This window comes from Peromyscus maniculatus, chromosome 15 (genome assembly GCF_049852395.1).
Source record: "Peromyscus maniculatus bairdii isolate BWxNUB_F1_BW_parent chromosome 15, HU_Pman_BW_mat_3.1, whole genome shotgun sequence".
Taxonomy (NCBI): Eukaryota; Metazoa; Chordata; class Mammalia; order Rodentia; family Cricetidae; genus Peromyscus; species Peromyscus maniculatus.
This window is the reverse complement of record NC_134866.1, coordinates 26,721,669-26,737,959: the sequence shown is the minus strand read 5'-3', so window position 1 is coordinate 26,737,959 and position 16,291 is coordinate 26,721,669. Positions and strand designations below refer to the sequence as shown.

The 16,291-nt window shown below is 48.8% G+C and overlaps 1 protein-coding gene across 6 annotated transcripts in view; it reads right to left on the bottom strand.

Moving 5' to 3' along the window:
- Nucleotides 1-16,291, bottom strand: part of Pdzd2 (PDZ domain containing 2) — a 384,162-nt gene that overhangs the window by 84,636 nt on the left and 283,235 nt on the right. For 4 of the 6 annotated variants that reach the window (XM_015995051.3, XM_076551734.1, XM_076551732.1 and 1 more), the window contains 3 exons: nt 14,943-15,085; nt 11,893-12,025; nt 4,791-4,946 (listed from right to left, as the gene is read on the bottom strand). The exons of 1 other annotated variant lie outside the window; for it this stretch is intronic. In XM_015995051.3, the coding sequence (XP_015850537.3) occupies nt 4,791-4,946; nt 11,893-12,025; nt 14,943-15,085 (432 nt within the window). The remainder of the gene's footprint in view (nt 1-4,790; nt 4,947-11,892; nt 12,026-14,942; nt 15,086-16,291) is intronic. One more of the 6 variants, XM_076551729.1, reaches the window with a different exon arrangement.

Below are 16,291 nucleotides of genomic sequence, written 5' to 3'. Positions count from 1 at the left end.
GGAGGTGGGGTGAGGTGAGTGAGGGTGGGGGGAAGTGAGTGAGGGTGGGGTGTGGGGCAAGCTTGATATCTGTGGTGCCAAGTGGCCTCTCTCAAGGATGTCTAGCCTAAAACATGAGAAGTGTGGCCCAGCTCATCTCCAGGTTCCTCAGAGGGGTGCCATGTCACCGGACCCTTTACCAGAACCCATGTTCTCTCCAGCTCGGGGTTTGGGCTCCGGGAGGCTTTGGCTAGTCTTTGCATCCACATTTCACTTGGACATCACCCATTTCTGTTGAGCTGTTTAATCCTTTGTCACTACTGTTAATATGCTAAAAATCAAGCCCTAACTGGCTTACCTGCCTTTCCTCTACTCTTAACCAAGCAGAAGAAAAGGGGTGTGCTTATCTGTAACCGAGACACTAGCTCTTTTAAAGGAAGGGATGCTTATACAATTCCCACCCCTCACCTACGTGCTTGGTTCAGGCAGAAATTCCCAGAATAGAGAAGCATATGGGATTCTAGTTTCGGGACACAAACAAATAAATGTTCATCGAACCATGCCCATTTTAAATTCATAGATGGGTAGAGAAGACGGCAATGTCAGTGGGGTTGACCGGTCCTTTTGATGAGAGGTCTGCAAGGTGCACCGTGGGAACTCCAGCTACCATGTGGGAGTGGCCACCTGTCTGCCATCTCTCCATGTGCGCATCTAGGTCCTCTCTCCATGTGGAAGGTCTAAAGGGAGCATGTGGGACAGACAGCGACAAACCTGGTATCCCAGATCTGGCACTAAGGAGGGACAATGGCATTAGGAAAACTGTCCCATGCATGAGTAAGTGTGTCATGATCATCGGTGTTAAGGTTCATGAAGGAAAACACAGACACACAGCACATCAGGGCCTCAGTTCCCAATGTCCAGACATGTCTGGGACACTTAGAGCAGACACCTCACCAGATGTCCAGCCCAAATGAAGACAAGACACCCACTCCTTTCTTGGCAGAGAAACGGGTACCCAGGACACAGAATTTTAGGGCCTCATCTCTACGCCTGTTCCACTAACAAAAGGAATCAAATGTCCGTGCCCGACTCACAGGGTCGTAAGGTCCAACCTTGCTCTTCACTCTTTTTGCTAGGTGAGGTCCTTTATTCTTCCCAAGCCCTGATCTCTAAGAGCTTCCAAACTTGCCACCCCAGAACCAACTTCCTCAATGCCAAGGGAAGCCAGACCCAGGTTTTCTGATTAACAGGCTGAATACAACCTTCCCAGCTGAGCTGAGACAACTGTGTATATGGCAGAGATTACTTCCATTATTATTATTTTTTTTTTGGTAAAAAATACAAAAAAGGAGATAAACTCTTCATTAGTTGAGACACCACCCCTGTCACGCCCTGTCATGTTGACGATATCTTCATTTTCTCTCGAGTCCAGAAAGAGCTACACAATTGGAGGGCTCAAGCCTGGACCTCCTCTACTTCACAAAGGTCTTCTTTTCCAGGTGAGCTGTAATTATTTATACATGGGCACAGCATAGTAGTAGCCATAGCAACAAGGGTGGGTCCTCGTGTCATGGCAGAGGCTCTGAAACCTCAATCTAAATCAATGGGATTTTAAATAGGCTCCCGGGAGGCTGGGTGTGACTCAGTGGTGGGATGCTTGTTTAGTGTGGGCCCCTGGGATGTGTATTTCTAGAAAGTTCCCAGATCACGCTCATGCTGCTGGTGTGGGGGGTCACATCATGAGCCATCGCTTTGCAGAGAGCTTGATGATCGATGACCAAGAAATAAGTACTAAGTGTTGATTACAAGGTACCTCGCTGGACAGAGGAAGCCCCAGGAACTCTACCCGTGGCTTAAAAATAAGAACCAAAGTTGCATCTCTTTCCTTCCCCAGAGTCAGAAGTGGTCAATACAATAAATGACAGGGGGTACAAAGCGCTGGGGGAGCTGGGCTCAGTAGACGAGAGAAAGATGACTGGGGATGCTCCCAACGGGGTGGGGGTGGGGTCCTGGATGACTTTTGGTCTTTGAGAGACAAAGGAGCAATGTGTGCTGAGCTACCAGCCCTCCTGTTGCCTTGGCTGTGAGTCCCGTGAACTCCAGTGAAGCTGGTTGTGAGGCCCCTGGGTACCTGCTGAGCAGGGGCTCCTGTCTAGACTGTGGGGAGAGAGTGTGCGGAGCATTCTCTAGAGGAGGATGTGTGGTTAAAACAGGTCTCAGCATGGGAGCTGGGCTAGGGTTGGGAAGTGCACCAGCTGGACAGTCACACAAGCCATCCCCCCCACTATGGTGACAAGAAATTGGGGACACTACTGTGAGTGCAGAGCTGAAAAAGACTCAAAAAGGGGGAATAGGAGGGAGAAGTCTGGCCTTGGAGAGTGGGTACACTGGACAGAGACAAGGTGCAGGATGCTCAGGCCCCGGGCTTATCCTCAAGCTGGCAGCCAAGGACACCAGCTGTTACTCAAGGTTCTTTGAGACTTCTGTGCTGGGGTCAGCTGTGGTGATATTGTGTCCCCCAGTATACTGTGCACCCTAATAAACTTATCTGGGGTCAGAGAGCAGAACAGCCACTAGATAGACATAGAGGCCAGAAAATGGTGGCACACACACCTTTAATCCCAGTATTCCTAAGGCAGAGATCCATCCGGATCTCTGTGAGTTCAAAGCCACAGTGGAAACAGCCAGGCATGGTGACCCACGCCTTTAATCCCAGGAAGTGATGGCAGGAAGCAGAAAGGTATATAAGGCGTGAGGACCAGGAACTAAGTTTTTAAGCTTTTAGGCTTTTAGCAGCAGTTCAGCTGAGATCCATTCGGATGAGGACACAGAGGCTTCCAGTCTGAGGAAACAAAATGTGCTGAGAAGTTGGCAAGGTGAGGTAGCTGTGGCTTGTTCTGTTTCTCTGATCTTTCAGGGTTCACCCCAATACCTGGCTCTGGCTTTGTTTTTATTCATAAGACCTTCTAACAATTCATGTTATAGTCAGCTGTGGGGACAAATATACAACTTAATGGTAGACAAACCTAGGTAGATCTTGTCTTCATTTTTTTCCTATACAGAGTAGCAAATGGCAGGATTTCCATGAATGCATGCTCTGGTGCTGGTGTGTTCTGGAAAACTCAGCCTCCTGGGGGTGCTGTGCCATGGAGCTGGCAGCGGTGTTTGGGCTTCCCCTTGTATTGTATTGCAATTTATTTCAGAGAAAGGTCTCGTGTAGCCCAGGCTAGCCTCACACTCACTCTATAGCCAAGGATGACCTTGAACTCCTGACCCAAGTGCTGAGATTACAAGTGTGTACCACCGTGCCTGGCTTATGTGGGGCTGGTGATCCAATTCAGGGCTTCACACATGATAGGCAAACACTCCACCAACAGAGCCACACTCCCAGCCCTACCCCCGCCCCGCCCCGTTAAAACATTAATGTTTTAGAACTCAAAAACCAGATGCATGGTCTACAGATACGCCAGACCGCTTGTCAGGTTCCCTCGCCTCATGCAGCCGACGACTCCTGGGAAAAACGCATCACAACAGGTATTTGCCAAGCAAAATCAGGGGTCAGCAGCTCACAGGGGACACACACATGGACAGTCAGTGTAAGCTGGGGTCTGGGCGGGGGGCGGGAGGGGGGAACAATACAGACAGTGTGCTCAGTTCCTCCGAGGAAGTCGGACTCTAAGGTCTAGAAGAGGAGCCGCACTCAGCTGTGCACAGAGGCTTCCACAGATAGAAGTGCACCAGCAAAGGTCCTGGGGCAGGAAAACAGGGAGCCGCCATGAGGGGCTGCGGGAAGGCAGAGCGTAGTTGCTTTGAAGTATTGACGAGCTTGGTGCAGAGAGAGGTCTGATAGGTAGGCAGAAGGGACATGGAGGCTGTGAAAATTAGTTCGTTTTCTGCTCCTGCTGAAAGCCAAGGAAAGCCACCGAATGATACCATACTATGCAGAGAAAGGAAGAGCCACAGGGTCATTTAACCTGCCCCCACCCCTGCCAACCCTGATCCTTTAGGGTAGCCTTACCCACCTGCATGGGTGGCCCTTCTCAGAAAGCTCTCCTCTGAGGAAAAAGCAACATTTTTTTTTTTCTCTCCCCTCAAAAGTAGCAGCGTTTTCTAGTAACTCTGACAAAGAAGGCAGGTTTTTGTTCATTTGCTTTGCTTTTGAAGGGTCTCAGGATCAATAGACCTCATTTTCTAATGCTGACCCGTTACCCCTGCTAGGTAAGTTCAGGGCCCAGAGAGAGAACTACCAGGTTCTGAATGGCAGAAAGGAGGTTGGTGAGAGCTGTAAGATCTTAACACTAACGACGCATTCCTCACATCTGAGAGAGAAAGAGACCAGGAATCCACGTTGCTTCCTTGTCGGGGATGCCTTCCTGTGTGCGCGCCAAGTGGTAACCGAGCAGTCCCCGTATGGAGGAAAGCGTTGGAAGCTATGTGGGTGACCTGATGTGGTTAAAAGTCAAAGATGTAGTCTACACTAACTTAGGTCTGAGTGGTTTCTTCCACTTTCAAGGGGAAATCTGGAAGCCTGCATTTTAAGCCCTCAGTTGTTTTCAAGCATCCTCAAGAAGCAGCAAGAGTGTCTTCGTGCACAGGAAAGAGCATCCTAGAGACCGACAGAGGCATACAACTCAACAGCCTGTGGTTTCCAGTTTCAGTTTTCTTAAATGAAATGCATCTCCCTTCCAGACGTTTCCAGAACGCTCTGAGAAAACTAGAAAGGGAAGGCGCCGCGTTTTCCTCTGAGTCTGTCACCCATGTCTTCAGAGAAGCCTCGTCCTAGCGCTGGACACAGCCAAAGGCTCACTTACCGTGCCCCGGACAGTGGCCGGGCCTGCCCTCTCTTCGTCTTCTCCGTCTGCCTCTTGGTCTTCGTTGTCTGTCCAGGAGGACACGTCCTCCACTGAGCTAGTCAGGTCGGGTAAGCTCTTCGATGTTAACCTCAGGAGGTCCTCCGCTGAGCTTTCCTAAGAGGACACATGAAAGGCCCAGGAATTACCCCCGGGTACCAGCTGCTGATGGAAGTCAACGGGATGAAGCCAGCCACAGGCTCCGACCCAGAGAGAGTATGGAGTTGGTGGTCCACTGTCAGTGTCAGGGGTGGTGACACAATTTAGAAGCAAATAGTTTGGTGGTTCCTAAAGAATCTGGGTTTCTAGGTTAGTGCTCCCACGAGCTCCCTTGGCGCTCTTCAGATGAGTGACGTCCTCTCACGAGCAGCTCTGCAGCCTAAAGAGCTGGTCTCCGCCTCACGCTCCAAGCTTCCCCTTCCCTTCCTCTAACCTCGCATTCCATTCAGATCACTTCTCATCCTCCGGGTGTTGTCTACCACCCTCTCCCTGGACCACTCGTGGCCGTGGCCTCCTCTGAAGAGGGTGGGGCATTCATGGGCACCATCAGGACCATGTCAGGAGGCGCTCTGTGAGCCCTTCCTAGGGCTGGAGAGCCTAGGGCTGGTGATGCAGCCCGATGGCCGAGCGCTCAGTGAGCATGTGTGAGGCCCTGGCTTTGATTGACAGACACCATGCGTCTGCCCGTTCCTCGCCAGTGTCTTTGGCTGTTCCTTTCATCCTCTGCCACATATATCTAATTTCCCTTGTCTTCCTCCTCTGCGTGCCCACTACTTCCACCTACCATTTCTACGTATCACTGAGTCTCAGGCCTAACCCAAAGCTCTAACGGCAGCAATGTCCTTTTCCCTGCTCTGCTGCCTGCCTTACTCACACATGCTCAGTAAAGATTCTATTACGGAATCAAAATGCCAACCCGGAGACACGAAGACATCTTTTCAATGAAAGCAGCCCCTGAACAATTTTTTCAAGACCAACACTAGTACATGGACTCCATCTCCGTTATGTTTAGACTCCAAAAGGTGCTCTTTGCTCCTGCACAGATGTGGCAGAGCAGGTGTGGGATGCAGCTGCGATGGTCCTGACACTCTCCACGGTACGTAAGGAGCACCCAGGAGCCTGGCACACTTCCTAGAGAGGCTACCAGACACCGAGGCCAGCCATGGGCAGGGCTGAAGAGCTGGGCCAGGGAAAGCTGGCAGTGTTTTCCCATTTCATCCTAGCCATGTCTACAGGAAGTAGAACGGACCACAGAGTTTGAGCCATCAACTTGTCTGACTCTCCATAGAGCAGAGGGCAGGAGCCAAAACCAACTAACAAGTTGTAATGGACGTTACCAGTTTTTAAGAGATCTGGCATCTAAAGTCAGCAATGCCCGTCACCAGCTGGATGTCATTTCCAGCCTCGAGGAATGTGAAGAACATTCACTTCAGGCAAACAGTTTACCAACTGAGCTGTATGCCAGGCCTAGAACAATCGTTTTGCACCAGTAATTGTGAACACGGCACTGTTTGTCTCTGAAGAAATGAAGTTATCGGGTAAAACGTGAGTCCGTTTCTCTTCTATGTTGTCTACTCTGCTGGACCATCAACAAGAAAGAGCTAAAGAAAAGGATGGTCCTAACGGGTGAGTAAATTGCAGAGCAGCCATGGGCTAGAATAGGCCATGGCCTTGGAAAGCGGTACTGAGACGCACTTCTCCTGGGAAAGGTTCTCACAGCGTGCTACCTACCGAACAGACAGATTAAAAGCATGTGCCACAGCCGTGTGTGTAATTACAGACTACACGTGCTCTTATACGACAAAGAGGAAGGCAGTCATTTCCCCACTGCTCCTTCTGGCCAGCTGCACTGCTCAGGGCTTCCCTGCCTCCTTCAAGCTTTGTGATATCCTCAGAGGCAGTTCCCGGTTCTCACTACACGGAGAGGAAACTGGGATGTAAACACGTAACGGCTTGCCCAGAACACACCGCTTTTCTCAGGGCGGAGCTGACATTTAGGTCCGGGTGGGATGGCCTCCAAGATGCACTCTGTCTCTTTGACTCACGGAAAAGAAAATATGGGCATGCGTATTGCACACATGTTGCACAAACTCGTTTCCAGGTAGAAGGACAAGCAGTCAGTGGATAGCACTTCAGTAGCATGGGCAGAGCGACATCAGCTCTGCGCTTCCTCCGTAAGATTTAATAAACACTGGCCCCCAGTTTATTGCCCAATAAAACCAAGAGTGAAAATAAAGAGCATGAAAGAGAACTTCCTGGCTGCATAATGCCACTAAGAATATCCAAACCGGGCCGGTGAGACAGCTCAGTAATTTAGAAGACAGACTGCTCCTTCAGAGGATCTGAGTCCAGTTCTCAGTACCCACGTAAGGGGCTTACAACTGTCTGTAACTCCAGCTCCAGGGGGATACGATGCCTCTGGCCTCTATGGGTACCTACCTGCACACTTGTGTACACACACACACACACACACACACACACACACACACACAATTTATAATAATACAATAAATCTTAAAAGAAATAATATCAAAGCTGGGCTGGTGAGATGGCTCAGCCAGGATACTTGTTTAAGCCTGATGATCGGTGTTCAAGTCTCAGCATCTCATATGGTGGAAGGAGAGAACTGAGTCCCACAAGTTGTCCTTGACCTCCACATATGTGTGCATGTGAGCTTGCTCATGCGTTTAAACGCTTACGCTTACACACACACAGACACACACACACACACACGTAAATAAATAAAAGTATCAAAATCACCATGGCTTTCCTAGTTTGTTTCTCTATTTTTTTTTTTTTTTGAGACAGGGTTTCACTGTGTAGCTCTGGCTGTCCTGGAACTTGCTTTGTAGACCAGGGTGGCCTTGCACTCCCAGAGATCCACCTGCCTCTGCCTCCCGAGCTCTGGGATGAAAGGTGTGAGTCACCACTGCCTGGCTGTTTGTTTTCCTATTGCTGTGATGAAAAATGGTCTAAAAGCCTGGTGTAGACCTGGTCTACAGAGTGAGTTCAGGAGAGCCAGAGCTATGTATAGACAACCTGCTTAAAAAAAAAAAAAAGACAAAAACAAATAAATAAAAAAGGACTAAACAAATTGGGGGAGAAAGGGTTTATTTGGCTTACATGTCCCTATCACTGGTCTATCACAAAGGGAAGTCAGAACTCCAGGCAAGGACCCGGAGGCAGGAACAGAGGCAGAGGCTGTAGCAGAATGCCACTTCCTGGCTTTCCTCTCCATGGCACGCTCAACTTGACTTTAAAAGAACCGAGGCCACCCGCTCAGGGGTGACACCCCCCACAGTGTGCTGGCCTACCACATCAATCATTAATCAGGAAAATGTTCCCATGGACGTGCCTATGGGCCAGTCTTAAGGAGGCATTTTTTCACCCGAGGCTCCCTTTTCGCAGAGGACCCTGACTTACATCCAGTGGACAAAACCTAACTGGGACACTGGCGAGTCTGACGTCGTCCACAGACATCCAAGCTCTTCCTGTGATGCAGGCTAACAACTTGTTTCTGTGGAAGCCCCTGGAATTCTTTCCATGAGGAGTAACTATACTCCCAGACAATGCCTTCAAGTTTTGTGACAAGCTCCCTAGCTCTGGAATAAGAAGATTTTACATTTTTATTATTATTTATAGTCAGTAAAGACAAACAAAGCCTCCGATGTCCTATTCTGGTTGGATAAAGAGGAGGAACAGTTGGATGCCAGGAGGAGGATGCTCCTCTTCCGCCCTTCCAGACAGCTGGGGACAGCTGACAGCCTGAGTGTAAACAGGACACATGGCATGAACTGAAGTATGCTCCCTCTGAGGTCTGGGTCAGGTGCCCAGGAGCCCATGGATGGAGAATTGGTTCCTAAAGGTTGCTCAGCCCTACAAGGACTCTGGCATATGCCTCCAAAAGGCAAAGCCTCTGGGAGGGGCATGTGATCCTTTTCTTATACCACACTCTATTATTCTTTATATCGTCTTTGCCTCTAGGGCAATGGAGTGTATGAAAGCAGCAGAAACTTCACAAACCACAGGACTTGGCGGAAAACCTGCTTTTGTCTTCTGCTGTGGGGCCTTGGGGAAGTTAAATAATCACCGGGATTTAAATGGAAACCTTTGAATAAAGAGGACGCACATCTGCCTCAAGGGACTGGTTTAGAATCTAGTGAGATGATTTTAGTATCTGGCAACCATTCTATGCTCTGTCTTTCTTCTTTTAAGGTGCAGGGTAGGGTGGAGAGCTTGGCATCACTGGGAAGCACCTTTGAGGTCCTGTGAATGCCCTTCATAGGGCCACAGCACAGCTCTGTGCAGAGCTAAGTTGTGTGTGGTCTCACATAGATCCTCCTGGCCAGCCAGGAGTAGACCACTTTTGTCTTTATCTCTTGTTTTCTCTGTTTGTGCATAACAGCTTAGCCCAGTAAAGACACCCCCCTTTTCACCTTTGAAATTTAGCAGGTGAAAGCGGGCAACATTGAAATGAGGCTGGGATGATGTGGTGGTTTGGATGTAATTGGCCCCCATAAGCTCATAGGGAGTGTGGCATTATTAGGTGTGGCTTTCTTGGAGGAAGTGTGTCACTGTGGGGGTGGGTTTTGAGGTCTCCTTTGCTCAAGCTTCGCTCAGTGTGACACTCAGACCACTTCCGGTTGCCTGTGGGTCAAGATGTAGGACTCTCAGTTCCTTCTCCAGCACCGCGCCTGCTTGCGCACCACCATGTCGTACCATGATGATAATGAACTAAACCTCTGAAAATGTAAGCCATCACAATTTAATGTTTTTCCATCATAAGAGTTGCCGTGGTCATGGTGTCTCTTCACCGTAATAGAAACCCTAACTAAGACATGATACACGGCATCATCCTGAGCAGAAACCCACGCTTTGGAGCTGCTCCCTGGACAGAAAGTAGCTGTGCAAATGAAACAGATCTGCTGCAAACACAGGCCTGTGTGTAAGACCCAGGGATGCTTTTAAATTCCCCGTCTGCTTGGCAAAGCGAGGAGGTGGTCCCTCCCTTGAAGTACCCCCCCCACCTCATGAGGAGTGGTCAGCGGGGGGACAGGAGACCCCCAGGACTGCTGTTCTTCCTTGTGGACAGCCCTCTGGGTGTCAAAGGCTCAAGAGAAGTTCCCAGGGCTCACCGATCCTCTGTAGGGAGGAAAGGACTACCAGGAAGAATGATCTCAGCTCCGTCCCTGGGGCTCACAGCCTTTACCAAGTCTGTGCCTTTGCAAACCGAATGTTCTAGTCAGAGGTTTGGGGTAAAAGGTAGAAAGGAAGGCAGTTTTTTTTTTTTCCTCCAGATAGCTCAAAATGGAGTCCTAATCTATTTGTTTTATATCTATTTGTCTTTTGTTACCTGTGAGAGACCTCCCACAGACACTAGAGTCCAAGGGTGCTCAAATCCCTCCTACAAAATGGTATACTATTCATATAAAACCTATATACATCCCTTTGTACACTTTAAATCAGTCCCAGGTTTCCAGTACAAGGTGAATGCTCTTTAAGTAGCGACTGTATTGTTTAGGAACAGTAATGGGAGGGGGAGTCTGTGTTCAGTAAAGATGCAATTGTTATCGTAACTACTTTCCACCTGGGGTTGGTCGAGACTATGGATGGAGACTCCTGGATATGGAGAATCAATTGCACTCCCCAAACTGGCAATTGATCTTGTAATCTAAGAAGGAAAAATATATGAAGACCTACAGAGGCCAAGTTCCAAATAAAAATGGGGAAGCTGGAAAAGGAATTAGAAGTACTGGCCACAGTGTCTGTGCAGAGCTAAGATGGGTGTGGCCTCACACGGATTCTCCCAGCCAGCCAATCAGCGGCAGAAACAGCCGCGTGGCCTCACCTTACTCCCTCCCAAGTCCTAAGGCCTCTTTCATAGTCTTAACAGCACAATTGTCAGAGTTGTGGCATCAGTAGCTTTTCTCCAGGGATTGAATGCAGATGCTGGGAGCCCGTGACACAGTCAATACATTTACACACACAGGTGAATGAAACTCTAACTGGGGGGGGGGGTATCATGAGTCCGTGAAGACCGTGAAAACCAGGAGGGAGAGGGGGTGGCAGAATGGGATAGACAGAGGGCTGTGTGCTTGGCGCTGCCGATGGCCATGACCTCTGCAAGATGGCAGCCACCGTGGACGATCTGTTTTACTGTCTTACCCAGAAGGAAAGACAGAGGCAGCTGGACAGAGAAGGTTCAGAGCTTGTAAGGGTGATTGGACCAGGGTTCCTGGGCTGCCCATAGACAGCCCTGGGACTTCCTTCATTCTGGCCTTAGAAGATGCATTCCTCACAGCTGTGGTTTGGATGCGAAGTGTCCATCATCCCCACCCCCCGCCCCTAGCTACGTTGAAGGCCTGGTCCTTGGTGCAATGCTCAGAGGTGGGATTAAGGGCACTGTTAGATCCTGAGGGTTCTCACCTGATCAATGGACAAGGCCACTGATGGATTCATAATTGGAGTCCCGGGAGGCGACAGAAACTGAAAGATAGGGCCTGACTGGACAAAGTTGGCCACTGGGGTGTGTGCCTTCAAAGGGTCTCTTCATGTCTTGGTGTCTTTGTTTCCTGGCTACCATGGGGTGAACTGCTTTCCTCTGCCCACCACACTTTTCTGCCAGGACGTTTCTGCCTGGTCATAGGCCCGGCAGTGGGTCCAGCTGATCACAGACTGAAGTCGTGAGTCCAAATAACAACTTTTCTTCTTCTTTGAATTGTTAATTAAAGGTATTTTATCACAGTGACAAAAAGAAAAAAGAAAAGGAAGAGCCACCCAGGCTCCTTCTTGCCTACTATCCACGCTTCTACACCTCCTATTCCTTACCTTCCCCTTCATTTATTACGGATTTCCCTATAACAGCCATCTGTATTTAACAACTTAAATAACTGAGCATACTTTAGTTAAGGGCCTTCACATGTACTTTTTTTCTGGGAAATCACAGCTACTGTATAGTCCAAAGTAAGCTGTAAGCATGCATGTATCTTGGTAGCACGGGAAAAGCTCACAGTCGACTTCACACCACCATCATAAATAACTAAGAACGGCAAACACAACCTACCTTGCTGGCTACCACCAATTGTACCATCCCAGTGGCTGACCGCAGAATGGCCACAGCTTCCTCGTGGGAGAGCCCGACCAGTAAGTGACCATTGATCACCAGCAGTTCGTCTCCTAAGGACAGCCTGCCATCCCTGAGGAAATGGAGAGGGGGGAAAAAAAAACCCTTGTCAAGACATTCTGGGTCAACTTCTAGGAGGTAGATGAAGTTATGAGAAGGGACAATTAAGACTGGGTAGAAGGGAAGGCCGTAACAACCAAGACGGTCTGGGGTGGGACTGCTTTAATGTCAGCATCCAGACTCCCAGGAGAGGAGTGAAAATCCCCAGGATTCTTGATGGTCACTTAGTAATTCGCTCCCTCTTAAGCTAAGCATATCTGACATCAGTGTCGATGACACTTCATCTGGATGGTTAGTGTGATGAAGCAACAAAGACCCTCGGGTTTTAGGAGAGTCAAGTCATTCTTCCCCTAATCCTCCCTGTCGTCAGCTCAGGGCTATTGCTAAGCTAAGCAGAGACAGTGCCAAGACACGCTAAGCCCACCTGCAGCCCCTCGCGGCCCTATCGCCCCTCATCAGACAGAGGTGGGATTCCTTCTGGGAAACTGGGGGCTGATGATATGTGGTGAATGTTGGTACCCGCCTACCCTGCCAGCAGAGTTACAGGATCTTGAAGATCAAGTTTCTCAAGGCTTATTTCACCCTAGGGTCCCCACAGACAAAAGTACATAATAAGCACAAGGCTCAATCACAACAATACACTGTTGAATTTGCTGGAGACTTGGCCCATTTCTGTGGCTATAAAAACTGTTTCTTTTCACTTAAATTAGGGCTCACTTTGAGCTCCCTTCTCACTGGCTGGCAGGAGCCTCTGCGCTCACTGGACTGTCTCCTCGGGGCAGGTCACGGCCCTCAGTGCACACAACTCTAGAACACGCGGTGGGCTTCCGCGGTGGATTCCACTGAGCTGGTGATGGTCTGGTTTCCCATGACCAAAACGGAGTCTGACACTCAGACGGGAAATCTGGTGAGGCAGAGACTGCGACTTAGGGGCTCACCACCACCACCACCCGGGTGCTGCCCTGAAACCAGTGCACGCTGCGCGCCTTCCCAGGCCCAGCCAGCTCTCTTTTGGGCTTCCTCCCAATGAGTCCACCAGTCTCTCCCCTTTCATCTTTACCTCCCCCTTTCTGCCTTCAACAGCATCTCTCTTGCTGTCTCCGTCCTCTATGGCACGCGTGGTAATCTTTTTTTATTTTTTTATTTTTTATTTTATTTTTTTATTTTTTATGAGTGTAGGCTTTAATAAAAGACGAGAGGCACAAGGGACTTCCAAGAGCCTCTGCCTTCTGTCTTCAAAAATCCCTAAAGCAGAGCCATGCTTAGCCCCCCCCCCCCCCCCAGTTATTTAGCATGGTGAAAGAGAGGGAATGGGAAAGCCATGAGGGAGAGACACATTGGAGTCTCAAGGAGGTGCATGGGTAAGGGGCTGATCCTCCGGGAGGAGGACGACCTGGCCTAGACTATTCAGTGGTCCTGGATAGTGGGCATACTTATTATTCACAGCACTACCAAAACGCCCCAGCCCATTCCTTTCCGTAGTCTGTCCTTACATTCCGTTTCTCTCGTCTCCTGTTACTCATTAGAATGCCCCACCGATGAGTCACATGCCACAGAGAAAAGAGACACACACCACTCCAGGCCAAGAGGGAAAGGGACAGGATGGGCAAGCACAAGAGCATCTCCACACAAAGCTTCTCTCTGAGCACAGGAATTTCCCAATGGCCGACCTGCCAGATCGACCAGAACATGAGACATAGCGTTAATGGGAAAACAGTGGGTTGGTGAGAGTTCCTTAAGGCATATCAGGAATGCCATTCAGGAAGTTTAATGATGCTCATCTGGGTTAAAACCATCTGAGGTTGTAATCTCCTAATAACACTGTCACTTGGATAATTGACAGCTGTCGTTAATTTCAATGCTGGTGGAGTTTTTAGCATCCTGCTCCGTGAGGCTGAAGAACAGGAAGCAGTCTGCTGGTTTTCTGTTATTCAGCTTAGATAAAGCTCCTTCCACTACACCTCGGGAGATAGATTTTCCCGCTTTGTCTTGGGAACGCTGATACTGCCTTGGCCCGTCATATCCCTCCTGGAATCTGGCTAGCTTGCCTGAAGAAATTCCAGACTAGATACAAGACAATCAGCTCCCTATCAGTGCGATTCTCTTTGTACTCTTATGGTATACATGTGGACATGGCGACATATGGACATACCCCGCTTTGCCCTGTAAAAAGTAGATACTCCACATGAATGGAACCAAGAGCAAGGCAAAGACCACGCTTGACATGTGAGGATGGCCATAGCTTTCATACTCAGGAAAACTTTTTCATATGTGCACCAGCTGAACACTGTCCTCTCATACTTCACACAATTGTTTAGATAAAAAAATAAGCTTTTAAGTGCCTTTTAGGTTACAATGGAGAAGATTCACATTTATTTTTCCCCTTCCTCGTGTGCAATAGAAACATGTGAGTACCAGCATGTGTGTGTGTGTGTGTGTGTGTGTGTGTGTGTGTGTGTGTGTGTGTGTGTAACTCTGATAGCTTGGACACATTTGCATGGTGGCCACATCTTGAACCACGGCCACTTTCCTGAGTCATTCATCACAGACTCACAGGACTTCAGATGTTAGGAACATGACCTTCTGTTCAGGGGCATTTTCTTAATAAATAACCACATGTTACCACAGTGACTGCCAGCATTCCAAGAGCTGGGATAAGTAAGCAAAGTACAAAGAAATCGGATCTGCTCCATGGTTTTGAATGTCCTGAAGCATCCTCCCGAATGAGCCACTTCCTGTGCTCAGAGATCTGTTCAGTTAGAACCGCTCTTGACTGGTTCCCTCCTGCGCTCCCACATATCTTTGTGAACCATAATGACCAGAGCTTTGATCAGGTGAAAAGCCCTAGCACCCAGCACGGGAGGGAAGGGGGAGGAGGAGGAAGACAAGAGGCAGAGGGATGGGGTGGGGGGGGGGAGTTATCTAGTCACCTGTGAGCGGCACCTCCTTCCTTCACTTGGGTGACAACGATAGCGTGAGGCGAGCGCTTTGATCCTCGGCCTCCACTAACCTGAATTCCCAGCCCATCTGATTCTTTGAGCAGCTCCATCTTCCATATCCGGCCAACTTCCTCCTTGGAAGAAAAAGTGAGCATGCATGAAGGGTGTTGACAGACACACGGCACTGACAGGGGAGAGTGGCCCTGTGACATCGGACCAAGCATCTGTCACTTGTCACCGGAGATCACAAGTCGGCGCAGAAGAAAAGGCCTCTGTTGACTGGATTGATGTCTGGCTGTCAGTGCTGCCCCGCAGAACTTTCTAGAATAATGGAAATGTTCTGTCTGTGTCATTCTGTAGGGGGTCACTGTCCAGGTGTGGCTATGGAGTGTTTGAAAATGTGTGGTGGCAGCCAAGTATCTATTTTTTAGTTCCAGTGAATTCTAATTGGTTAAATATCCATGCCAGTTACAGAGCATCCTATCACGTGCCCTGTGGCTAACACGTCTTGCCACTGTGTATACAAACACTGGTTTACTCTGGGATCTTTTCATTTTTGTACAGCTGCAAATACAGCCGGGAAGGAAAAAGGAAGAAAGCTCAGCTCAGGTTTGGGTACCAGGAAACCTCAATTAGTTTGTGGGATACCCTGCCGTTTATAACTTAGAGAGCCACCTAATACATAAATAATTATCCTTGTCTCTAAAGTGAGAGCCATTATTAGTATCCCGGGGTCTGTTGTAGGGTGTTCAACGAAACATCCATGGGAACGGATAAGACTGAGCAGGTAGATGCCTGACAGATGTTGACAGGGGACCATATACTCCTGTTGACTATTCCTCATCAGGGATGCATGGGACCAAACGTGCTTCAGATTTCTTGGCATTTTGGAATGTTTACACATGCACAGTGAGACACTTGGGGGTTAGAGTCCGAAGTCAGACGTGCACTTCCTTTGTTTCAGATGTACCTTATGTAGACTAATGGTCATATCATTCAATATTCTTAGTTCACTTGTCCTCTTGACTATGATCCATCACAAAGGTTACAATGTGGAATTTTTCACTTATGGCATCATAGTAATTTTTGGATTTTAAGAGTATTTTGGATCTTTGATGTTCAGATCAGGACCACTTAACCAATCATGTAAAAACAACCAATCATGTAAGAACAGATCCAATTGAATCTCACACTTCCTTAAAACACATACATGAGAAATCCAAACAGAAAATTGATGAATGCTGAGTGTTGGTCAATAGGGCAAGTGGCAGCACTGATTTGCAAGCATTACAGTATGCTTGAGCCCATATCAAAATCTGTCCTTTATCCAAGGCTGATAC